We start from the raw sequence: 26,777 nt of genomic DNA, 5'->3' as shown, positions 1-26,777 counted from the left end.
TTATGACCCCAACAAAACATCATCATGTAGTAAATACATTCATTACTATTTTTACTGAGATGATTTAAGATCCATGCATGCTAAGGTATGAAACATTTAACGGTGTCCCACTTATTCTGCTGGGCCAAACCCTGCCAGGTCCTTGTCTGCTTTCATGTTCATGTCCACGCACACGCATGCTCTTTGGGTGAATTAGTACGACACTAAAGGACTGAAATAATAAACTTTCCTCTGAAACCACCTGCCAGTTGTCATATCCCTCATTTCACAGGCACTGACTGCCTGATCCTGGCAGGCAGGGTCGCAGGGAGGTACCGACTGATGTTCAACACCACCCCACACCAGGTGAGCTTTCCCATCCCTTTCACGGCGGTAGCTGAACATGCTCATGGGTTTCACGGGGGGAACGGCACTTGCACAGCCCAGGCAGAGGCAGCCTGCCGCTGTGCCTTCCTGCTCCTTCCTTCTCCAGGGAGGGAGCTGACAGGGACTGGCTGGCCTCATGCCCGATTCGTCCCACGTTTACCTTCAGAGCACTCCTCGAGCTCCACATACGCACTGCGCGCAGGCTGCTGCTTTTTCAGTGCTGGCAATATTTATTGCACTCACAGCTTAGCACAGGCACTACGACCCTGCCACGTTCTCTTTTCTGGTTTCAGCTGCCTGTGTGCAACCACCCCGGTACGACGCGATGTTACGAAGAGTGAAGGGTTTTGCATGTACGTCGCTCTTCTCCTTAAAGCCTCCCTGTGCTTGCATAGGGAGAATAAGCGCTTATTGATCTACGCTCTTCTGTAGGCAGGACAGGGGATGGGGGAATAAATAAAATAAAAATCTTTTTAGCATTCTCAGACAGGAATGTTATTGTGCCGAGCCCACTATGCGAGCTTTGTTCGGTTTGGTTTTCTAATTAGCAGGCTTAGCTGCTAAATGCACAGCTGTGACTATAGAGTGAGCACCCAGCTGGCAGTAACCAGTGGTGCCTAATACTGAGCCTTGCTTCAGATAAACAAAGCACACAAATACAAACATAACCGGGTTTAATATCCGAAGCTTCCCCTGTTCAGCTGCTCGATTCAAATGTGTGATAGCACAAGTGTCTGTTCTTTGAATATGGTTGCGAGCCACCACTCTCCAGCGGGGAGCACAGGCATGCTATGCAGCTCCTGCTGCAAAACGCTGCTCAGGGGAGACAAAACCAGATCTATCTGAAAATAAATAAATAAAATAGCCACATGAAGTGATCTTTAGAAGCAAGACACTGAGAAATAAACAGAAAGGTACACAGAATATTTTTTTTTTTTAGTGGCCTAACTTTTTAGCATCTTCTAAATAGCACTTCTCTCATGCGAGGTACTTAAATATTGTATTAATACATTTTAACTTAATTTCAAATTTTGTTTTAAAACGTTGCTTCAGCACAGGCAGCTAAAGGCCATGTATACGCAACTGTATGACCTCTAATATCACTGAGCAAACAGGGTCCTATCACATTGCCTGAAAGCTCTAAAATAACACACCTGCCCACAGCAAAGCCAGAGCAGCAGCAGCAGCACTCTGGGCAAAGTTTGACGTTTGTATTGACTTGCCATGAGCTTGCAAGTTAGCTTACACCTGATGGCAATATCTGCTGTGACAAGCAAAGGACAGAGCCACGGCCACGAGCTTCTGCCTGCAGTGAGCAGCGGACAGCCCGCACCTCCCTGCTGGCTCAGCCCAACCCTCTGCGTCGGCTCACCCGCACAACACGATGAAGGTTATTTTTTGGCCAACAGCCTTCCTGCGTTTTAAAAGCAATGACCACACGGCCAGCGTGCTGCCTCCACTGTACCAGGACAGCGTTTGTGTTATCAGGCACCATTAAGTGAGCACCAGCCTTGCTGCTTCCAACCAGGGCACGACCCTTCCCACCCCACCACCTGCCTCTCAATTAATTGCGTCTCAATTCACTGCAGATTTTTGGTTCTCCTTCCTCAGGTACAAGCTGCTGTCGATCACCCACTTCTCTATGGGGATCCTGTAACCAAACTTACTGTTTCTGGTTTACTTACTGTTTCTGGTCTGTCCCCTCCCTTCTCTCCCTGGACTCTCCCTGCTGTATGAACTCAAACTGAAACTTTAAAAATGAAACACAAAAGGTCACGTTTTTTAAAACTCTCCACAAGCTATGTATCCCCTCTTCCCCGGGTACACTGACATTGTCTGACCTGCAGCACATACCATTAAGCAGCTCATCAACTTCAATCTATTAATGAGACCCACTGTAAGCAAAAAAAGTCCCTCCAGTTGATTTTAAAGTTTTGTTCATATCAGCAACAAATAAGGCAATCCCCAAACCAGTAATTTAGGCAGACTAAATTCCTCTATTTTCTTGCTGGTTAAAGCCATCTGTAAGCCACGCTAACACACGAAGCAAGATGTAACATCCGAGCTGTTTTCTGCGAGGTCTCCAAGCAGTGGTGAGCATGCTGCTGGCACAAGTCCCCCAGGAATGCTGCTGATAACGAAGTGCCTCTTTAATAATACTAGGCACAGATTCAGCCTTGCTGAGAAACAAATTCAGCGTTTTCTACCGTTTCTCACTAATTATTCGGTATACACCGTACGTTTGCCTCATCAAACATGCACTGAAAAAAATGTTTTTAAAACCTCGTGAAGCTTTCCAGCGCCTGGAGGGCCGCGTTTTATTGTCCCTGACCTTTGCCCACTTACAGTCCATTACCAGAAGAATGGTTAAATCCTTTTAGCTTTGAAAAAGAATGAATTTCGGACCCCAAACACAGGTACAAATCACAGCACCACAAGCTTTGGTCTTTTGTCCTGCATCTCATCCTTCTCTAGAGCTACAGGCGCATCCAGCGAAGCCTCCAAGAACGCGGTCTACCCAAAACTAGAGGTCAACCAGAAAAGTGCTGCGCAACACTCTGCTGCAACGCTCTTCATCAAAAATCCATTACTCACCGGGACTTTGGCAAACACCCTGGGAAAGCAACCTTGCTTCGCAAAGGAATGGGAGGCAGTGGAAACAAGAAGCTTGCCCTTCAAGAGAGGTTATTGAGACAGCTGCATACCGGTGGAGGGTACACTAAAGGTATCCTCACCTCCACGATTCAAATCAACAATTTTGTTGGCACTATCACAGAAGCACCAATCTCTTCAAAAATAAAATCTGCACGTTCCTCAGCACGCAGCCCCCTCGTGTCACTTGTAAGCATGCACAGACAGACTTGGGATTATTAAACGCAAACCAACATTTTGCCAATCCTACCCTTTCAGTAGCTGCATATGTAACAGACAGAGCAGGTTAAACTCTGTGGGGAGTATTTTGTTGGTTGTTTTTAGAAAGGAAACTCTAAGTACAGAGAAATGCTTCTACTGACACCACCTCTACACCTTCCACCTCCAGAACACTCGGTCAAATTGAACTTCCAGAACTACAGTAACAAGAAAATGGAAGAGAAGATGAATTTTAAACCTAGACCTCTGTGTTACAGCCACTGTCCTACAACCTCTTCCATAAATCCGTATTATAAAGTAATTTAGGCAGGCAATTTTGTCCTTCACTGCTCCAGTACAACGCCCGTACTCTGTGGATGGCAGGAGACCTAACTAAGCAGCAGCTTTGGTTTGGATAATGACAAGTTGTTACTCATTTCTTGTTCAGGTTGACAAGCCTTTCACTCTCCTCCCTTCTCCCTGTATTAAAATACCTACGTGTATGTACACACACACACCATGTATGATATAAAACATGCACGTTTTTAACAAGACAGTCATCACCTCTTCTTTAACAGGCATAAAAACAGCTGGCTTCTGAGTCCGTGCTGAAGCCATCATCTCTAGCCTCCCAGAAATCCTCGCCAAGCCTCTCCATGCACACGGACACCCCAGTGGGTACAACCAGGGGGCCATACGCTGGGACAGCTCCTGGCCCTCCCCACGTCCACCTCCCAAGCCTGGGATTGCTTGTGGCTTGCACAGAGCACAGCCCGAGGAAACCCGGTCAGGCACAGCCGAGCTGCAGGAGCTGGCAGCAAAGCAGCAGGGGAAGTTAATGTTTGATTGCAGAGGTCAGCGACGGCAAAACTTCATTTTGACACGTTTTTGTGACCCAAAACAATTCTGATTTGGGTGAGGTACAAATCAACGCTTTGTTGTCTTCAGTCTGGGACCACTTATCCTGCCCCTGGCTAAACAAGGTCATTGGGGCAGTCTTCCCAAAAAGTGGGGGAGAAAAAAAAAAGAAGAAGAAAGGAGAAGTCCAAGGAGAATTATTTGCAGCTTTGGTTCATCTCCCTGGAGAAAGGAGGAAGAGAGTTCACTGACAGGATCACTCAGCCAGGTAATGAAAGCCTGAATTATTTCAGGACATTTGTATACAATGGAACAATGGACAATGAACAAGGTTACTGTACAGCCAGTTTCAGCCGAACATTCATCGGTTCCCCTAAGCTACGACCCCCTCGAAGGCAAGTTTGCAATAAGAACGGCATTATTTGGCAGACAGATGCTTTGTTAGAAGCTGAGGAGGTGTTACCAATTTTCCTAGCACTCCTCAGAAGGTCAGAGAAAAGGCGCTTGAAACCACATTGCTGGAGAGGTTGTGTGCTACCTAAAAACACGGGGGGCAATGAAACCATGGGTGACAGTGGTGGGGACCTCTCCTCCCTCACCTGTCCCGTCCTGTTCTTCCTCACACATCACCGATCCCTTCCAGGTGACCCTGCCACACTCCCACACGTCACTGCCATGACGGATGGCTGCCACCTGAAGCTGGCCAGCATCAGGATCAATGAACACCCAAGCAGAGCATCAGCCAAACACAAGGTATCTGCTTTACCTAAATAACCTTTAAGCAACCAGGAGATCTGACAAGAAAAGTTGGCTTGATTACATATTTTTTTTTTTTAAATCAATAACATTATTCATTAGGCTTGCTGCTCTTGACTGTCAGCTCTGAACACATCCCTAACTATTCGAACACTGTTCAAGCTGATGCATGTACCGAACCCAAGAGAAAAAAACTTGCATTTGGAAATAAGATCTTACCTTTTGTTCCTCCACGATATTAGAAATTATAGTATGCCAGGGGAGACAATCGTGGAAATAAAACTAGCTCATTATTTGTCCTACATACAGCTTAGCCCTAAAATCTCGCAACTGACATTCACCATTAAAGCACTGCAGATTATCAAAGTGAATTAATTTTGTTGATTTATTCATTTTCATGTTGAAGTGCACAAGACCATTCTAAAATCCGAAAACCTGTTTACAGGTAATAGCTTATATTAACTTTTTTTTTTTTTTAACGAAGGAAATAGTAAAATACCTTCTGCTGCTTTTAATTTTCATCATTTGACCTATGCAACACCCACACTGAACCGTGAATTCTCCATTCCCAGTACATGCAATCATTTAGCTAAAAAAAAAAAAAACAAAAAACAAAACACAACACATGCAACTATCCACAAACCAAGACAACTTGCTTTTTGATGCACTGCTGAAGGCCGGGAATGAGGACTTCCATTCCCAACCTCTTGAAGAGGTTCGGTGTTTGCCCCTCAGAGCACAGGACGCCAGCTTACGTACTCAGAGTACGTACGTACTCAGAGTACATACTCAGTCCTTTAAAACAAAAAATAATAAAAAATGGTACTAGCAATGTGCTAAAATCTAATGCTACAGTCTGCAAGAGCAAGCTGTAAGGAAATTGTCCTTAATATGATGAGTGAAATAAAAATCTGATCTAAGAAACGTGTCCTTATTCTTCCACTCAACTGTAAAGACAAGTCTACCAACACCAGTCTGAACAGGCAACTGTCTGCAAGACTCAAAAAAAACCACTTTTAATAAAGATCTTTCAAAGCCACCAATTTGTTACCTAGATCTAGGTGAATACAGTAGCAAGATTAGATAAGAGATCTACAGGGAGGAGCAAATAAATTACTCTAATTACTATTTGATGACAACTGTGGCTGAAAGGATAGCTTTTACTTCTGAAATGTGAGCATCCTCCTTTGCAGTGTAAATTTACTCAGGTAGAAGAGAATGAAAAAACAACCTGACGTTTGTTTCTCTCTTCATAGCAATAGTAAGTGGCATTCAGTCCAAAAGAAGTGCCTCAAGACCAGCACTGAAGGAAGCTAAGAGGCTTTAAAAGCTGAGCAGGTATGAAGAAAGAAAAGCTCCATTTGCATGCCAGACAGTAGGCATGATTTTACTTTCAGTGATGTTTTTGATAAATGCTAATACAGATGATCTCACACACAACTGTAACCAAGCTGTGGGATCCAATCTATGTCCCAACACACCCCTACAGACAACTGGTTGATCTACACAAGTCTTTCAAAATAATGTTTACCTTCTTTTCTTGCAGCACAGTTCCTCCTCATTTTCAGTGCCCTTTGCCCCCTCCCTGACTACGCAGTTGGCATTTCCTGGCGCTGCTGCTTAGAAGAGCCATAGGGTTCCTACCCTTATTCAAGGACGTATCTTATCAGGCTGATTAATGCCTAACTGCCTAACAACCTGCTCACAAGAGGTTTCCCCATTGTTTCTTAAAACGTGCGTTACTTCAGACTCCAGTTTCGCCCAGCTTAACAGGATCCCCCTGGAGAAGTGCTACAAGGAGGCGGCGGAGGAGCCTTTTTCTTTCTAGCTGCCGATGCCAGCTAACCAGAAAATACAGGTAACGCCATACACTTAGTATTTTAAGTCAGCAATCACCTTAGAGACTGGTATTTAGAATCTGTCTCCAGCTTTGGGCCTTTTAAGGCAATCCTACCCTCTAAACAATTCAAAATGCACTATTTTTGCAGTTACCTGGACAAACCCTGGACTCCTTGCCATACATATGTAAGTTTCTATTCATTTATGGGTAATGCACATAAAGAGGCAGCCACGGCCTCTGGGCAGGGCAGCCCTGTCACCCAGTGCCCCTTCCAGCCCAACCAAGGCAGCTCGGGGCCACCTCAGCCCCAGAAAGCTGCAGGAGCCGTTTGGGTGAGGGCTCCAGCCCCAGGACAGGGCAGCAGCTGAAAGCAGTCGTGGCACCAGCCATCCGCTTTGCATCTACCAGGGTACAGCGACAGATCTGAATTTTAGCTAGAAAATGAACCCCCATTGCCCAATTTACCCACAATACGGTGCCACGGGCAGTAGAGTTGTGCATAGCAGCACGGACGTGGATAAGCGATATGGTAGGAGAGAAACGCTCCCACTTTCATACGCAATCACAGCCCACACTTCATGTAAGAATGCATTACCCAGTAAAACTGAAAAGAAGGCAAAAAACGCCTCACAGTTTGCTTTTGTGTTTGTTTTTCTTTCTTTAGCCCCACTGCAATAAATATTTGCCGATGCATACGCTACCCATAGGTCTACCTCAAGGTCACTGGCAGCCTGAGCACACTGGAGCCTGTACTTACGGCTCCCTCTCCTCCCATCACAACATTTCATAGCAACATTCCTGGTTCCCGAGCAAATTTAGGAAGTATACAGAAGCAATTTAAGAAGGTTTAAAAATGTATATACATGTCTATGTTTGTATGTGTGTACAGACGTGTTTATATACAAACATGCATTTTTATGCACACATAGGTGTTGGTATAACCCCACAGTAAAACAGCAAAGTAAAACTGTTCTTTCCATATTCTTCCGTCTCATTTTATAGAAGAGAAAATTCCCGCTTGCTTTGGGGACAGTTTATTTTTTACCCTGAAGACCGATCCAAAGAGACCATAAAAGAAATGACGACGTAGCACCCAAATTTATCATGCAACAAGACATTTTTCTTCTTACAGAAAAAGAAAATATCAGTTTGGAAAATGAACAGCTGAAATTCAATCCAGTCAGAAAGGCTGTCCTGGAGAGAGTGTGGTTGAACTTTGTTTAGACAGCACAAGCCCACCTTTATGCTGCTGTCTCAGGATGTCTGTGTGCTGACTTTCTAAACATGTATCTATCTGTACATTAAGGGAGAGCTCCTTAAAGAAGCACTGTTTGGTTCACTAATGCAAGTAACAAGCTACCTGTAATGGGGATCCATCAAATGAAAACCATGCAAAATATGATGTTCCCTAACCTGAATTTGTTCTCCAAAAAACAACAACAGAAGGCAATTGTATCCTCCTCCTGTAGCAATACAAAGAGATACGGGCAGAGACAGTGCCCTAAATGGAGGCCTAGAATTACCCTAAAGCAGCAGACCTTGCAAAAATGGCTCCAAGCAGGAATCTGCAGCAGCCATCTTACTCCCAAATACCTGTCTGAGAGTTCACCTTTTTTATCATCTCCAAAAAATAAATATATATATATATTTATATATATAGAAATCACGCCTATCACCATATTGATAAACACTCGTTGGAACCACTCTGATGGCTTGAGTAAGAACAGGAGTATAGTGCTGTGAGTTCCTCAGCACTTCAGTTTCCAGCAAATCTGGAAAAAAAAAAAAAAAAAGCCAGAAGACTTTGCTCAGCTGCAAGTTAGGCTACCCTGTAGGAATGCCCTCATCTGTGCCAAGACCACACAAAGTCTGCCCACTTCTGAATTTCTGGGAAGATGCACTGGATAGCAGCATACAATCAGACAAGCTCCTGCATGTTCAGAAAGCTCAGCAAGTGCTCAAACACAACGGAAGTTGAGCAGGGAAAAAAAAAAAAAAAGATAAGGAAATTGGTACAGTGATCCAAATCCTGCAGCCTGAAGCAGAACTGTCTGATGTTTTCTTGATCTGGTGAAAAAAGGTACTGCTAAGTCAGAACAGGAAGGGTAAAGAAGAGAAAACAAGCCCTCCAACACCAATTGTCAGGGGAAAAACAGATGAAAAGTGGCCCTGAAAGTTCTCATGCAAAAAGCAAAGGCCAAATTAGGCATTTTCAGAAGCAAATCAGCGAGTGGTGCAGACCTACCTACCTACTGCCCAGTCAGAAGTGTCTATTATTAATCAACTCCAAATCATTATCTCTTTGTTTATGTACAGATAAATAAATAGCAAGTGCAAACGACATGATCTTCTGTGAAATTTTGTTCTGCCTGTCACGCTCGCTATTGTGTTGCTGAACAAAGGCATTCTTGGCTATCAGGTATCAAGACCACATGGTACACTGTATTAATCAAGCTTAATTATTAATCTGTGCAGCCAGGATTTCTGGAATCTATCCATCCACTATTACTATTTCAGTCTGAAGTTCATTACCTGATGGCAAATAAGAGTACTGTAATTTATTTTTTTTTTAATCTGAATACAGCACTGGTGCCTCACTGGTCAACTCACATCATCTCCATTTGTTCAACTTGATAGTTTCTTCATGCAGCTAGCTTTAAAGACACTTTTACCTATCAAACCAAAGGAATCAAACTTTCCATACAAACACTAACACCATGAAATTAAAGATGGTATAACCTGTTAATGGGCTTATTTAAGCGTAAGTTTCTTCACCTGTTCACTCTTCTATTTTAACCCACACTTGGTTAGAAGTAATTTTCAAGTTAGTGTGTACTGCCTTTTCCTCTCCTCTGTTATTAAGCACTTAACTCCAAAAAAAAACACCTCCTGCAACCACAAAAGACTAATTCTGGTGAGCTTGCATCTCAGTTTCTGCCCCCACCCCAAACCGTTTCCAACTACTTCAGGGGTATATTCCCTCGGAGAAACAACAAAACGAGCTCTAAAACATCAAGATACTGATCCCTTTTAAAATTCATTGCTCAGAACCGCCACTCATCATATGAGGTAAACCAGATACCACAGGAATTACTGTAAAGCTCAGCAAACCTTACTTCTGGCAGCGGGCTGGCCGGTTTGGTTAGGATTCCTCCCACATAAACAACATTTGGTAGCGTGGGTCTTGGGAACTCCAGTGCTACATCAGTACAAAGCATCCACAGGCTGGATCCATGAACCAAGTCATACATGGACCGTTCTGGCGTAACCTTGTATTTCTGCATTATCCTTTCGTATTTTGGCAGAACCAAAAAGCTGACTCCAAATCTTGAAATAAGATACACAACAGTATTTTTAATCCTCTCAAATAGGTTCATGTGATCTGTGAGCAGCGAGTTAAACTCTGGAACGTAAGAGAGGGGAGCTGGAGCACCCACTTCTGCTGGATACCAAAGGCCAGTGGAAAAGACGGCGTACTTAACCCCTAAAAGGTGAGCTATAACAAATCCACACATCTCATTGGGATCTACCAGGAGCAGGTCAAATTTTTCCTGTTTCAGGGTACGCATGAGGTTTTGGTTGCCAACAATCATGTCACAGTTCTTGGAATAGTGGTCCAGGATATCGAACAGTTCCAGGGCCGTCAGTCTCCCAGAGAAGATACTCCTCATCTTGGACTGGAGAAAGTCATCCGAGGTGCTGCTGTTAAAGATCCCTGGGTAGCGCTGAAGTCTATAGTGATTAGATGGAGGAATCTCTCTGCCCTCAGAGAGGAGAAACACTGTCTGGTGACCTTGGTCATGCAAGGCTGAGGCCAGAGTCTTAAAAATATAAAGATGGCTTTCAAACATAATTGGCGGCACGACAACGATTTTGGCAGCCCTTGCTATCCCAACAGCGCTCCACAGGAGGATGAAAGCTGGAGTGTACGGCTTCATAGCTGAAACAAAAAATAGAAGCATTACATCAACAGAAAACAGGTTGGCACATTACCTGGGAATTAGGGGGGAAAAAAAGTTACGTAATACAACTCAGTAGCCCCATGAAAGCTAATCACATCTCCCTATCTCAAAAATATCTTTGCAACAGTCAAGGGGGAAGAACAGAGCCACCAGGCTTCAGAATACATTTGGTTGTGCTCATTTTCCAGCAAGGTCTGCCTTTTTCCCCCCTTCCTCCCTTTCCACCTGGAACAGAGAGTAGATGAGACTTCTTCCAGCACAGACATCGACAGGGCACCTGCACTACAGGCAGCGAGGCTGGTACCCTCCACAGGGATACTGCGCACGTTGCTTCTCAATTATATACGCAATCCAACAGCTACAAGATCCTGTAGTCAGCTCCGAAAGCCAGATCCTGCTACGTTCGGGATTATACTTAAAATCACAACTGCATTACTGTCATCGTGATATACTGAGCGAATTTAGCATTCTTAAAAGACACCAGACATGAAGACCCAAAGGCCAGAATTCCTCATTTATTCACACATCAGATCCTAAGGATGAACGCGTCATTTATTATTCCTTTCAGCATAGGATATAACACTTTTACAGATACATTTCAGTCTCGCACCCTCAACTGGAACTTCTAATATGACAATTCTTGCTTTTTAGTTTGTGCTCCCTGTACTGAGACCCACCCCCCCCACCGCTGACGTGGTTGTGAGCGCTTCTGCTGCAAGTGCTTCTGATGGGCGCCTGCTGCCTTCAGGCTTCCATTCTGATGTAAGGACAGCGTTTTCTGCTGTTTTATTTTCATATAAGCTAATAAGAACTAAGATAGGTTTTTCCTCTGAAAGGAGGTGGAAATTCAGGCAGTGTTTTTCTTGGTTAGTGTAACGCTGCTCGGCCACATCGGGATGGAGAACCGAGATCTGGCAGGGAGATGTTACCTGTAAGAACCAGTGAGACTACTTTCATCTCTCACAAATCGCACTCTGGGTATGAAAACAAATGAAATAAAGGGAGTTATACCACATACATGAACATCAGCCTCCACTGAGGCACTTCTACAAGTGCCGGACTCTCCAGCTGCTTTAATCGGCACTTGCACAGACGTTCAGGCATGAACTCCAGCCTACACCACAAACGTCTTGACAGTAGCGGGCTTCAAGGGAATGGGCAAAGAATTTTCCTTGTGTTTTGGTGAATAAAGCCAGATGAAAACAAAGCATATGAAAAGCACGGAGAGGGCATGTCAGAATGCCCCTCAGTCACATTAACCCTCCTAGTACAGGGAATTGAGGACAAGCCAAACCAAACAATCTGCTCTTGTCTCGTGCCAAACCAAATCCATGTGGAAACAGGAGTCTGCTGCGGTGTCCTTTAGAAAAAAGCAGCACAGAAACTGATAATGCCACTACTCAGGCCTTGTTATCTCCTCACAGTGTTCTCCTGTAACCCTTCTACAGATTGCTTAGTTTTTTGTTTCGTTATTTTTTTTTTTTTTTGGTAATGTTAGGTGGGTTACCAGCTCACCAAAAGAGCACCTGAATTGTATTGCTGCAGTCTAACGTGGGTCTTTCTGAATTATGTCCCATTTCTTTCCCCTACTCCAGATTCTGCACCATGCTTGACTTTGAAGCTTTTATAAGCACGCAGAGTCTAACTTAAAGCTGCAGAATTACGACAAGGTACACAGATTATATTTAGATCAAATTTCTCGTGTAATAAGTCTTCTTCCTGTACTTGAAACCTGTCCCACGCTTGCCTTCGGAGAGCATTACCACCACCGAGGAGATCACTGACCAGCGCTTATGAAAATCCTCCCAACTTATTACCACCAGCAGCCGTGTGCCTGTGCGCACAGGTACACACAAGAAAGTTCACACAGGCCAAGAGACTTTTTTTTTTTCCTCCTTTTGCTGTGAAAAAGCCTACACCAGGAAGAGGCACAGTAAAACCTTACGGTACCCAAGAGCAGGTGGTAAAGAACTGAAGCACGGAGAATTCACTGAGATCCCCCCAACACAACACATCCGCGGGCTGAAGTACCTCTGGGAAGAACTTGGAGAAGTTTTGCTGTTCCTAGGCACAAAGCCCAATTTTACCAAGATAACACTTCAGGGGAAGAGAGAGGAAATTCCTTGCTGCAAATATTACCAGCGGCTTTCAAAGCCTTTGCTACGCTGCATTCTTGCCTGACATCGGATGAGATCGAGTTGTTCGCTAAGCTGCCTCAATCAGGGTGTCAGAGGTGGCCCTAAAACACCTCCTCCCCTGCAACAGCAGTAATTAACATCAAACGAAACAATAGCCCTGTTCATTCTCCAACAAAGTCCAAAAAAGCATTCTTTCTACATGAAAAACAGCTTGCCTCTCCTTTTTTTTTTTCTTAAGAACTATTAAAGCTTTGACAAAAAATGAACGATGACACCAACGCTGAGAAAAAAAGAGTCCAGTACTGCATGGCTGCATTACTGCTCCTTGGTTACACTTCCAGCACAAACGCTGGACCTCACAGACCAATTAAAGCATTAAATTGCCATTTGGGTCCAGGCCTTGGCTTTCTAAAAAACCACAGCACACCACGAGGCTCAGCTGCCCTCCCAGGAGCTCCCCGTTGACGGATGTGACTACCCAGGCCCCTGCTAATTACCTCACTGATCACCTTGTTTCGTTCCCAGCTGTGGGGCTGGCAGATTTTACACAGCAGCAGGGGGCTGTGCTGGGGAAGGATGAGCCCAAAGGATGATGGCTATCGCCATGAATGCCACTGGAGGAGAGCGTGCACTACGTCAGCTTGGTTTTAAATAAAAATGGTTTATCAATGAAATATGAAAGTGATGAGTCAAACTTGGAAAAGACACTATTGATTACACCTCCTCGTGCTAGAAGCATTCCCATGATCTAACTTACTGCTTCTGTCAACAACGGGGATGTTACAAAACCGTAGATGGATTGGGAAATGCAGAAAGAGTTGATGTTTCTGAGATCCCTGTAAATCAGAGGTATCAGAAGCCCCAGGGCACGCCGTGACCCAACCGGCTGCCAGCTGCAAGAGCCCCACTTTGATCTCCTGACCTGACGTGGGCTCTGAGCACATCACGTCTTAGTGAGCACGCGGGTACAATCCTTAGCCCTAAGGCGCATTTTCCACTGCTTCATCTCTGCACATGCCACCGAAAGCCACCCAGAATTACCTCCGCACTTCCTTAGGATGCTGTCAGTATCACACCACCTCTCCCGATCCCCGCCCTCACTGCACGGCGCTGCCTCACATGAGAGCACGTCGAGTGACTTCATCTTGATGAGCCTCCCACAAAGCACGAGCTAGCTAACATGTAAATCTGTCACCAGAATTACAAGCAGCTACGAAACTCTAGTCTTTCCTCTCCTGCTGTGCATCGATGGTAACAGATGACACTCCTCTCTAGAAGCCTCTCAGCACCTTCACTACTCAGAACCGATCCGAAATGCTGTTACGGAGTTCCCCTTTCCAACGCAAGCATCTTCCACAGGGACAAGAAAATATACGTACAGGGCCTGCCAAGCCACAGAGGTAATAAACACCTGACTCTATAGAGAAATGCCCGCTAAGGGACCCTTTTTACTGGAAGCAATGGCATTGACCTCATATTGCACTCAACCAAAGTCTCCACCTGTGGTGGGAGCCTCCAGGATGCAGCCTCGTAACTTCATCCCTTGGCCAGCCCTGGGCTGGGAGCTTGCAAGGTCTGCATCGAGCAGAAGCAAGGGCAATATGCAACAGCACTCAGTTCACCAGCTAACCATGCTCCCAACTCACATTTTGCAGACCAGGTAGCAGACACTGAGTGAGGTACCCCCAGCAGCAACACACAACCCAGTGCATTCAGCTCCCTGCCATCAGCCAGGGGTCCTCTGGAGACCTGAGGTACTCCCAGCACGACACAGAGAGCTGCTGATGCCCATCTCGATGGCAATCTCCAACCCGTCTCACCTCCGAGAGCCACAAGGCTCATTTCAGTGCCAGCCCATCGAAACTGGAGCGCTCCCCCTGCAACCCATCATCCACAAACTCCCAGAACAAGCCATCAGCAAAATATCTAAAAGGCATCAGCATCCAGCACCACTGCGTTCTGCTGCAAGGGATCCTGTGAAAAGGAATGGTCACATGTCTGTATAGTAGGAACAAAAAAAAAACACAAAGCCAGAGGGTGACATTTCTCCATCATAGTTAATAGTATAAAAAATGTCCTAAATCTTTCTGCCTAGAATTTGCCTGCATAGAATAAGATTTCCTTCTGGTGGCATATACTAGCCTCTTAAAGCAGATGGCATAAAAATGAGAAGGAACAAGACTCAATTTTATTTTTTTAAATACTGAAGACAATTACCACGGAATGAAACCATTTACTCCTCTAAGCCAAAAAGCAAGAAGAGGTACGGAGAAAAAGGAGACGTAAGGAGCAGCTTTATACAAGTAAACGCAACTGCTGTCTGTAGAGAGCTCAGCTCTTGGAAGAAGTTAAAGAAACACCAAGAAGTTAAACATTAAACCTATCCCAATGGCTTCTCATAAAGTTAATGGCTTGCATGTCGTTCTTCAAATGAAAGAGAAGGTACAAGTTCTAACGTGGGCTGCAGAAAACCAAGCACCTACGCAGAGGACTGTTGAAGGGATGTTTCCAGCCGATTAAGAGTTCTAACTCCTGGTTTATTTTTACTTTAACAGAACACGTTACTATTCACCCAGAAAGACAAAGCGGGACTGAGAACAGGAAATGTGACCGTGCAGATAAGAAGTCTGTGTTTTATTCGTGAAGGCCCTATACAGAAAAATTTGGAAACACAGAAAGAAATGGGGTGATATTTAGGTTCATATGAATTACACAAAGTCCTAATGCTTAAATTAGTATTTTAAAAGTGAACTAACACTACGTTTGTATTTCAATCCTAAAAAATATTTTTAAATCATCCTTATTCATAATTTATGCAACAGCCAGTTACAGCACTGAAATACATACCGAAGATAAGATTTACTGCCAACCCTTAACAATGTGCTAACCACCCTGTAATTAAAACCCGGACTTTTTGCTCTGGTTTCTTCCACTGGCTGCCTACCTGCCTATTTCTGAATCTCCCAGCAATACCCATTTTCAAACCAGCAATACTGTTTTCAGTGTTTTTTGTTCATTTGTTTGTTTTGTTTTCCCTAGAGCAGTCAGTTCTAGAAGCCAAAGCAGCTCCCAAGCACCTTGGCACTCTGCACAGCTGGAACAAACTGTGAGAATAGTCACCACTACTCAAAAAAGCAGGCAGTACTTACACACAGTAGTAAAGCAGTACTTTTTAGTCACTAATAACAGAACTCTCCTCACTTCTAAAGAAGCAGATGAAGTTTACAGACATGGAGTTGCGTGACAGGAGGGACTTTTTCAAGTCCCTCCCTGCCTTTCAGCCTTTCTTTAGATTTGCTACGGGTGGCTGAGTTTACCTGGGCAGCTTGGTCAGAGGACTGGGAGCTAGGAAGGTGCCCTTCATACCAACCAGCAGCACTGCACCGACAGCAAAGGAGCAATCTTCCCAGCCACTGATCTCTCTCATCTTACCCAAAGGTTTCCAATTTCTCATTACAATTTAACAGATAGCAGCATGCATTAAAAAAAAGCAGGCTTACCAACTAGATTTTCACCTCTGCAAGCCCAAGTGCAAATGCTGATTAGCACTGAAATTACTAGCTGCAAGTGGGAAGCTAATAAGGCACCTCACAGAAGTATAATTACCAAAAAGGGGGAAAATTGAGACTTACATGCATTTCAGTGAACAGCATTCACTGCAAACTGCCAACAGAGTCCTGGTAACACACAGATTTATCACCTGAGCCTTCCTCTCTCTCTACTATCAGTTAGTTATATAGAACTCAGTATTTCAAAAAGGGGAATAAAAACCTTACTTTTACAGCTGTCAGATCATGAATGACTTGATCTGACGCGAAGAAAAGGCAGGAAAGCAGAAAACTTTTCTGGAGAAAGAAATGAGGCATATTTATCAGTGAATAAACTGAAATATAAGTTGCAAATCTGATGCAGTTTCCACACCGGGATACACCAGGGCACTGCAGAGCTTGGTGCTTTCCATCACCGAGTCCGATTTGCCATCAGCTAACCCACTGGCTCGCATCTCCACCTGGGGGCAAGAAACCAGCACCATAAGCAGGACAATAAGCAGGACAGCGTCACCTCAGCAGTCAGTCCCACCTTACAGCGCCCACCATGGGTATCAACACACCCAACATGGTTTTTAGATAGTGTGCCTTCTAGCTGTAGCAAGAAACCTGTTGTGGAAAGCACAGTGCCTTAAAGGCTGCTCTAGGCTGTGGCTGAAAGCCAACAAGTTACCAAGAGCACCAGAAGCTCCCCGTAAAGCGCTGACAGCTACCGACTGTGGGTTACTACTGCTCTTCATAAAACTGAAGCATTAAAGAGGAGAAAGAAAGAGCACAGGTTATCTTGGGCAGTGGAGCATGAGGCAGGCCGAAAAGCAGGTTGTTACCTGAAGCGTTAGCCACCTTACCCCATTTATTGGAGCCCCAGTGCTGCACTGCCTGTTCGAAATCCCATCAACATCCACCTATTTTATGTGCAAATCTGTTTGCTTTCACTGTTATTAAACACAGTTTCACAGATAAAACATGGTATCCAGCCTTCATAGGCTTGTAAACATTTCAGTTAAACAAATAGAGAGCCAAGCCCTACGGAGCTAGTTGCATGACCAAAGGCCCTGTAAGCAAAGCATTTTATCAAGCCCAAGATAGCAAGGAATGACTAACAAAAACCATTTACACTTAGGTGTAAAGCTGAAAGAGGAAGAAGATATTCCAAAACAAATAAATGGTTCTCTAACACTACTTACAGCATGATTCAGTAATAAAATATATGCAACCCAAGCAAGCCTCAGCTCTACCAGCCACAAGCAAGTAGTTGGTGTTAACAACAAAAATACAAAATATACAAGCACACACAAGCGTGAATGCAGTGCATTACTTATACCAGGGAACAAATAAAATAAGAGGTCTTCCTTTCTATTTGTGATGTGCTCCAAGGTATCGCTTCAAAAAAAAAAAATTTCAAGTTCCCCTCAAAACATTTTCTTCAACGTTTAATACCAGCCCACATCAGTATTTCTTGTCAGGCACTGGTATACAGAAATGCCAAAATTTGAAGAAATTCACTGACCAAATCACATGTAGTAGCATATTCAGAAGAGGATCAAATGATCACAGACGCACGAAGGTTTTTAATTAAAGTGACACAGCAGATAAGGGTAAGAGAAGACCCTGTTCTTCAGTCTGAAAGCCCAAGTTGATTCCTAAACCTTCAAAGCTGGCAATTGCAAAACACACAACCTATAATCCCACTTACTGTGCAGTACATATTCTGTAGGTAATAGGAAGCATTATGCTATAATCCTTTAGGAGCATTAAAGGAAATCAGGCCCATAAACTGACTTCAGGCAGCACACTGCAGTTTAAGATTAGGAAGTAACTGCTACTAAACACCCCATGTGCTCTCAGAGATGAAAGCATCAGAAATGTGTGTATGTACAGAGCCTTGGAGCAGCAAAATACATTGTCTAGGAAGAGATTCTGATAACAAGGACTGCAGAAGCTTCAGATTTATATTCTTCAGTTTTTCCTATCACAGATCTGGCAACAAATTACTGAGGTAGTGCACGCTCTGATTGTTATTTTGTGTTGCAATGGTTTAGATAAGTACTGAGATTTGGCTTGTAACTGCAGGCTCCTGTTTCAACCAAATGAATAAATTAAGACGTTATTGGAAATGATTAGAAAGAAATGGTGTGCACACAAACAGGGACAGGCCTTTGCATTTACTTTGTGCAGTTTATTCAACTACTGCATTCTTTTACCCAGTGACTGAAGCATTTCCATGACTACAAGAGTGCCACATCCACAGCTGAGAGGAAGATCCACAGACATGAGGACGTTGCTGTAAGCATCCATCACAGACCCACCGTGCCACTTAGGCAAACAGCAAAGCAGTTATGGAGTCCACAAGCTAAGCAATTTACGACGCCCTTTTCAGTGAGGGCTCATTATTTGTGTCAGAGGTTTTATTAAACACAGGGTTTTACCTAAGCTTTTTGAGAGCTGTGCAGAAACAAAAAAAGATTTAAATAAAAAACGTCACTCAAAAAGTGACATTCAAAAATACAGGTTTTAGAGTCAGCAGGCAAAACACTGAATAGACATGCTAGTAGGTAGATTTTATTAAAAACATTACATGGGAATAGATTTCATATATAAGACAATGCCTTATTAAGGTGAACACAGAGCAACAGTGACTGAGGTCTAACACTCCTGCTAGCACTTCACCACTGGCTTTCTGAAATAACTGCTGTAATTAGAAACTTCGCGGCCATGAAAAGTAATCCTAAACATCTGAAAAGACTGATTATCTCTAAAAAGATAATCTTTATTACTCTATGAATATATTAGAAATTCCTGCAAGACTGGTCAATTATTAACAGTAATATATTCAATCGTTTAAACAAGTCACTTATAAACCACAGCAAGCCCCACACACCTCAGCATGATAACGCTGCAGCATCGACAGCACTGGTCACGGAGAGATTTCCCTCAGAATAAATGATTCACAGAACAGTTGTGGTTGGAAGGGAGAAAGGCACCCTCCCAAATAACTGCATGAAAATAAGCTCCGTAAAGATTTTTGCACCCTCTGAGACACTCACATTCCTAGAGCTAGCCAGCAAGCTAGTTAAAAACCCTTCACAACAAAGGAAGAATAGATTTTAGGAACTCCAGTGAGAGCACAGAGGGTAGGAGCAGCAAGTGGTCTTTTGTTCTGCTGTGTGCCAAGCCATTTAGACAGGGGACCTGAAGCCCACCGCGGGGCCGTGGCTGGAAGGGGACATGCAGAGACATCAGTGGGGCAGCTCTTGGTTTTGAGCCCGAACCGGAGGAAATCCCAGCAGATGTGGCGTGGCAGCGGAGCTGACGTGCTGCCCTGGGCCTGGGGACGAGGAAGCTCAGCACAGAAACCTGAGGAAGCAGCGGGCTGCTCCGGCACCCTGCGCCCTCACCCACAGACAGCTCAGGTTCTGCTGCAGCAGCGCCCCGTATTATGCAGGTCTCCTCCGTGCTGTCTGGGGTTACTTCACCCCCAGCTCCTGTGCTGCCTACACACAGCACAAGTCACCTGCTTTGAAGTGTGACACTGGTATTCCTTGTCAATGAATCCATCCCTAAGAAGTGAGTGCTCTCCCAACAGCATGGTCCTGGTGTAGCTTATGGCAGCACGTGCAGCACTGCGCCACCAGGAACTGCAGCTGCAAGCCAGGGAGGAAAACGAAGAAACCCTTTTACCTGCGGAGAGAGAAGACAAAAGGATGCCCCCACCAACGGGATGAGCATTTCACTAGGAGGCAGGAAAAGTCACGCCAAAATCCTTCCCTTTCTCACTGGCACAAGCTGAAATATTGGTTTCATTAAGCACCAAAAAAGAAAGGGGCGGGGGGGTTGAGTAAAACTTACTTATTTTAAACACTTATCAGTGCCAAGATTCTTCTTTGGTAAAATGACTCTTTGAAGAATAGGATGGAAGAAATTGCAGTGCAGGGCTGTGTTGCAAACTTGACATGACAAAGCCTATGTAGGCCACCACAGAACCATCTAGGTTGGAAGAGACCTCAGGGGAGCATAAAGTCTGCCTCAAACAAACCTCACAATCTGAAACAAACATTTTATGGGGATTTTATTCCAACCTTGATAATCCTTTGGAGGAGCAGGGGGACGCTTCATCTTTCACTACAGCTAGCTGCAGCTTGGTACAAGCTGTCCCTGGTCACGCCATCACATGACACCTAGCAGCACTGAGCAATTCTTTGTTCTGCTGTGACTTCACCCTATAGCAAATAACTACATTTTAATAAGCTGCACAAACAGATTCACAAAGGAAACCATGGCTCATTTGTTACCGCAGTGGGAAATAAAACTTTATTCAAAGTTAAAATACTTTATTAAAAATGTTTTCCTCTTATTCAGCTCAATTAATTGCATTGCTCGAGATCATATGCAGCAACAACTTGTACTCCAACGGGATGCAGCTTGGACAGTCTGTTCAGTGCTAGGTTGCTTTAAGCAATTTTAAATACACAGAAGCTTCCTGCAAGTTTCTAGTATCAGTAGTGGGCTAAAATTGCATTATAACTTCAGAAAGGAAACAGTCTGAAGATAAGGTTTGTTGTTTTTTTTTCCTTAAAAAATAAGATTGAGACTATCTAAGAATTAAGTACAATTTGTTAATTTACAAATATTAAAGAAAAATTGAACTCGGATCCAACTCAGTCACGATAACGATGACTTGCAGTTCTGAGAACAAGATTCACAGAGGTCAATCTGGGTGTAAAACCAAAACAAATCAAGACGCCACCCAGATGCGCACCAAGTGCTGTACAAGTGCTCGTGCACCTACCCTTACCCAGCAAAATTCCACCTTCAGGAAGATGTGATCATCTTAATCCACTTCTGGAAAGCAACTAGGACTTTTTGGATGCTACCACTGTGTACTAAGGAATAGTTGATGGTTGTTTATAACAAACATGCTCTCTTAACTACAGCCCTACTGTAGACTATCAAGTTACTTCAACGGTAAATTAAAAATTATGGTACTAATGCAAGATTGACCATTCCATAAAATGTGAGATTACAATAATTTGGAGTCTTCTCATCTTCTAGACTGCTTTCATGAAAATAAAGCTAACTAATAAGCTAAGCAACTGCCAAAGTATCACAAGGGAGAGTAATTAATGATGTATCACTACAACAGCTAAAGACTGTAACAAAGCTGCCATATTTCTAAGGTAGACATGGCATACAGGAGAGTAGGATCCCTTTTACAAGATCCTAAAGCTTCAAGTGAAAATTCTCATAGTCAAATACGGGTGAGTTTCCACGCAAGCCCTCCAGATTTACACTAATAGCTCATTTACAGACTTCTAGACCCCACAAGCAACGGATACCCCAGACACTAGGCTGCCCTATCCAGTCACATTACTAAAATCACCTGAAATCTTCCATCCCAAGCTCTCTAAAATGAAGAATTTCTGTAAGCAAAACTTCCCACGAGTATTATATGCTCAATTTCATTTGAGAGACTTCTGTGCCCAAGAAACACCATACACAAAGGCACAGCTCTGAGGGTTCAGTTTCTTTGACATCGCTGAAATATCCCAGGGACAGGCAATAACAATCTTTCAATGACCAGCAAGGTTTAATCAACGCTCTAATTCTACAACAAATCTTTCTTTGTATTTAAGATGGTGTACACATTTTATTTAGACTGCTGTGACCTCCAATTTCCCTCAGGTATAACAGCCTTAGTGGACGGAGCCCTAGAAAGAAACAGAAGAGATTCACATCTCATTTTACAGCAAGGTGCAGAATAGCAGCAAGATTTACGTGGCCTGTAGCTCACTTCAGAGTATCAGTGCAGCATGCTCAGTGCCTGAAGAACTGATGCACCTCTTACACCACATGAGTATCTGCAGCCAGCACTACCCGTGGCCCACAAGCAATAACCAGAATTTCAGCTGATGCCCTAAAACCACCAGGAAGACACACAGATGTGACTTGGCAACCATGCAGCAACCCGAGAGGTACAGTGGTTTAGAATAATAGTAATAATAATAATAATAATGCGGTGATGGGAGTATGCACTTGCTTCTACCTTACCAATCCACTGTGACAGATGTTCCCATTTAGCTTCCTAGCCAAACTCCTTAGCTATCTGTTTGCTCTTTCTGTGGGGAACAGCAGCCACAAACTGCAGCTTAACAAGTCCCAGTGTGACACTGGAAAAGGTTACCAGGGACCATGTGGGATTTCCATCCTTGGATCTGTTCAGGACTTGGATAAAAAAAAACAGCCACAGCTGATCCAATCTTATGCTGCCAACAATCCTGCATTGATTGGAAGTTTGTGTAAGAGCCTCCAGAGATGCTTCCAGCCAACAGTTCTGTAATTCTGTGCACCTGCTGACTCGGCAGGCACCACAGTTGGTTGAGCCTTTCCTTCCCCCAAGGGAAATTCCTGCAAAGGCATGGCAATCTGCAGCACATGCTCTATCCTGAGTGCAGCCGATGCCAGACTTCACCTGCGAGACCTTCACTGGCAGCAACCTCCCAGTCAAGAATGCACCTCAAGGTACTGCCACTCAGGTCCAAGCGTAAGTCCCAGCACACCCATGTTATACAAAAGTCGTTTTCAGCACTTGCTTACATTGTGATAAGTTGGCAAAACTGGCTTCCCAAGCAAACGTACAGAATAAACACTGAACTACTTGCATACGGCATCTACGTTCTCTAACAACTGTCCCGTAAAAAAAGTTCTCTCTGTGGGCTTCGCAGCTCTGCTGCCCATTCCTCCTCAAAAGCAAGCTGTGCACCCCCTCGCTGCTAAATTCTTGTGATGTTCAGAGCACTACCCCGGCCAAAATCCCCGTTCCTAACCCACATTTCATTCAGACAAATATGCTTCTTTCACAGTGTTAGCTAGGAAGTATCTGACTTTCCTCTGAACTTGAAATCTCTCATTTTAAACATTAAATCGGGGGGGAACACAGAAGTTCTGAAAACAAAGTTAAGTACAAGTAAGTAGCAATGTGACTCCTGGCCATGCTTTTGTTGAAAATCGTTACAACCCTTTTTTAAACACCCAGACTTCATGAATCAGTGTACTTGGCATTAAATTACAGAACCGTGTTCATGTGACTTATGTGAAAGTCAAATGACTTCCAGGTTGGGAAAAAAAAAACACCAAATTCAGCAGATGTGAAGGCACTGATTAAAATGCAGCTACAACCTAGTCCTTGAAGCAGGGAGTTAATGTTTGAAGGTTGCTACAGCTCTGCAGTCCATTCCCACATGTAACAGAAGTATGAAATGTCAACTTCCAAAAAGACTGCTGTCAATGTACAGGGGAAAACAATTTTTCTAATTGTTTTAAATTGGCTTAAAATAAGGAACTCTACCTTTTACATTCGCATTGCTACCTCCCCTCGAAGAGGGGAGTTTACCCCAGCAAGAAAATTTCATCAGTTTTTGTTCTTTTACAAAGCACGTTGTTTCAACAGGGCTCATTTCCAACTCAGCTGAGAACCTGAAGCTGGCTATTGAATTCCTGACTTCCCAGTAAAGTCTCCCTTCAGTTGTTGAGCAGGAGGGGAAAACACTCTAATATGAAGCTGAAATATCCATTCACAGAAGGAAAGCACAGAGCAGAGGAAAGCTGTGCTTGTTTCACTATAGGAATAAAGTTGTGTGCATGACAACTGTGCTACTTACGAGAAATCATGGTCAGGAGTCATGTTATTGCAACTCTGACCCATAATATTTAGAAAACAAGTATCTACACTGTCTTTCAACTCCTCTTTAACCCCTAAATCATAAATGTTACATTTACAGGTGTTTGTTTTTTTTTTTTTAAACGTAAGTTTTGGGGTATTTTTTCTCCATTTCGGATTACTTCCCATAGAGACAATTTTTTTGAACTGAGCTAGTAGCTATGCCTGTTGTAAAAAGTGTTAAATACTATTTCCAAGAGTCCAATATTCAAGCAAGGATGTTGTGTGTGTCCTTTAGCCCCAGACACAGTTGATTATGTGCATTCTAACGCTAAACAAGTACATTATTTCATATAAACATAGGTAAGAATGCCAACATATTTAGGGGTTGAGACCACAGAACACTATGTTAAAACATATAAACATTTTAAAAGCTTCCAAAGGGATTCATTACTTCTCCAGTACACTGGATCCAAGTAAAGAACTGCAATAAAAACCTTCCACGTAATTAGAAAAAATAAAGCACATGATTTAGGAGCAATAATTCTATTAAACGATGCTACTATATTTTACTTCCTGGAAAACTGGCAGAAGAGCCCTCTAAAATGCCTATTCATAAACAACACCGTGATCTGTATCAGAATGTCTGTTTTAAGCCCAAGATACTTTCCAAAAAAAAAACAAAAAACACCAAAACCAAAAAACAACCACCTATGCTAAAAATTGTTAAAAGAATAAAACTCCAAGGAAGACAGAGTGAATGATTTCAGTAGCTTATCATGTATCAGCATTTGTCAGCCAGTTTTAGTCTCTTCTTAAAGATCACTAAAATCACTGAAACTGTAATAAAAGCATTTCTGTTAAGTTCGGAGCTGCAGAGAACAGACATTTACTTTAGTAACCATCTCTTCAATATGACCTTACAACAAATGTCTCAATAGATTTTAAAGCTGTACTGTGATTTTTCTAGTAAGTAAGTGATAAGGGACTCGTTCAGGATAAAAATAAACTGATGCAAGTTCTTGGTACTGGTCTAAAGCAAGGCGCCTGACAAAAGCAGCGACGTGGAAAGATGCGCCTCAAGGAGCCCGAAGTGGAACACACAACGGAAGGTAGGTGTGGGCAATAAAATACTCAGCTGTTCAAGTCAGAAGTAACTCAGTTCACACTCAGGAAGGTCAATTAGAAAATAATAAAGTCAGAAAAGGATTTTTTTTTATTACAGTTATTAGTATAATTGCAGAAGGTGCTTTAAGTGGTAGGAGCGCTCCAGCTGAGCACAAGCCTCAACAGGCCTGTGCCATAGAAGGCCATACACAAACTGATGCATGGTGGCATCATTTTGGGGATACGAGGCTTGCCACAGTGCCTTCTTACTCAATGTCTGCGTGTGTAGTAACACACCACAGGTAGAAGACACGAATTTGATCATTTGTTTTTCTAGTCCTGGGAATAAAACATATTTCCAGAAATCAATCAAGTCAATCAGCATCAAATAGCATTGTAAAGAAAAATTAAGAGAGCTTTCTGCCAAAACTAATTTATGCAGTTACAATTCCATAGCACCCCCAGCATTCATTTACTAGCTCAAACACAACTCCTCCAGGTGAATCTATTAAGACACTTACCACTCCAAATGGCCGACCAGGCTTAGCGCATAACCTCTCACGTCTTTCAGATACGATAAATATGGCACCAAAGTCTCACAGACTACGTTCAAATTCTCTAAACAGGAACTAATTTTCCTAAGTGCATTACAGGGGACCAACCCAGAGTTACAGCAGCATCCTTCCTGACCTTAGACCAAGCCCAAATCCAGCGGCGACTCCACTGAACTGCAACAAGAGCCCGCAGCCACCGCGCAGAGCTGACCCACTGCCCTCTGCCCTGCAGGTGAGCCCAGACCCACGCACCACCAGGAGGCCAGGACGTCTCCGAGGCTCTCTTCCACTTGCAGGTCTCTCGGTCCACGTCCTATTTCAGAACAACCCAACCGAACTCAGTGTGCATTAATATAAAAACTAAGGGGTATTAATAGAGTACCCTAATGTGATTAGACACGTTACAGTGCACTCAGACTCACCTTGGAGTCCCTATACTTAATAGGCATATGACACAGAGAAATGGATTTCTTGTTTCAAGCGTGTGACTTCTCTTGCACGAAGGTCAAGAACAAAATGCAAGCAATGCACGCTCGCTCCCCAGTATTTCACAGATAACTCTTTCAACAAAGACAGCTCACAACGCGGGAGAGCCGTTTGGAAGAATTTAAGACCCTAGCACAAACTTGTTAGTAGTTCTGGAAAAAAAAACAACACATCACTGCAGCACCCAGTCTGGATCAATGACTGGAGCAAGGGAACAACAACAAGGAAATGTGAAGTAAAGGTTAATTGCATACAGGGTTGTGACAGTGCTATAAAACCAGCTCAGCTAAAATACGTTAAGTGACCTTGGGTGATAATTGCTTGGAAAACCAGGCAGGCAGTTTCCAATAGGAAGCACAACTCAGGCCATTTTTAGAATAAACACCTAGAAACAACCAATATTTTGTGAATTACTTCAAAAACTGAGCGTCCTGGTCACGGCACGAAGAGCCAAAATACTACTTTCAAGGTGTTTGCTTCGGGGGAAAGACCTTTAAGATTATCTTCTACTAATCTTATCCACTGCTGCTCTTCCTAGGCAATCCCAAAGAGCACACAACGCAGGTTTTTTTTTTTTTTTTTAATGTTTTATGATTTCCTATTGCTCCACAGCCACACTACAGTGAGTGCGCAAACAAGCCATAAAAGCCAGGAT

General features: G+C 43.5%; 1 protein-coding gene across 2 annotated transcripts in view; it reads right to left on the bottom strand.

The window, feature by feature from the left end:
* The window catches only part of UGT8 (UDP glycosyltransferase 8), a 41,311-nt gene that overhangs the window by 13,287 nt on the left and 1,247 nt on the right, over positions 1–26,777 (bottom strand). Inside the window, exons 1-2 of one of the 2 annotated variants that reach the window (XM_068682127.1) lie at positions 25,604–25,735; positions 9,787–10,610 (exon numbers count right to left, since the gene is read on the bottom strand). In XM_068682127.1, coding sequence (XP_068538228.1) covers positions 9,787–10,608 — 822 coding nt within the window. In that variant the 5' untranslated portion in view covers positions 10,609–10,610; positions 25,604–25,735. Of the gene's footprint in view, positions 1–9,786; positions 10,611–25,603; positions 25,736–26,777 lie in introns of those variants that run through there. The other variant, XM_068682126.1, reaches the window with a different exon arrangement.

Source organism: Anas acuta, chromosome 4 (assembly GCF_963932015.1).
Source record: "Anas acuta chromosome 4, bAnaAcu1.1, whole genome shotgun sequence".
Lineage (NCBI taxonomy): Eukaryota > Metazoa > Chordata > Aves > Anseriformes > Anatidae > Anas > Anas acuta.
Note: the sequence above shows the minus strand (reverse complement) of the source record. Positions and strands in the feature narration are given on the sequence as shown.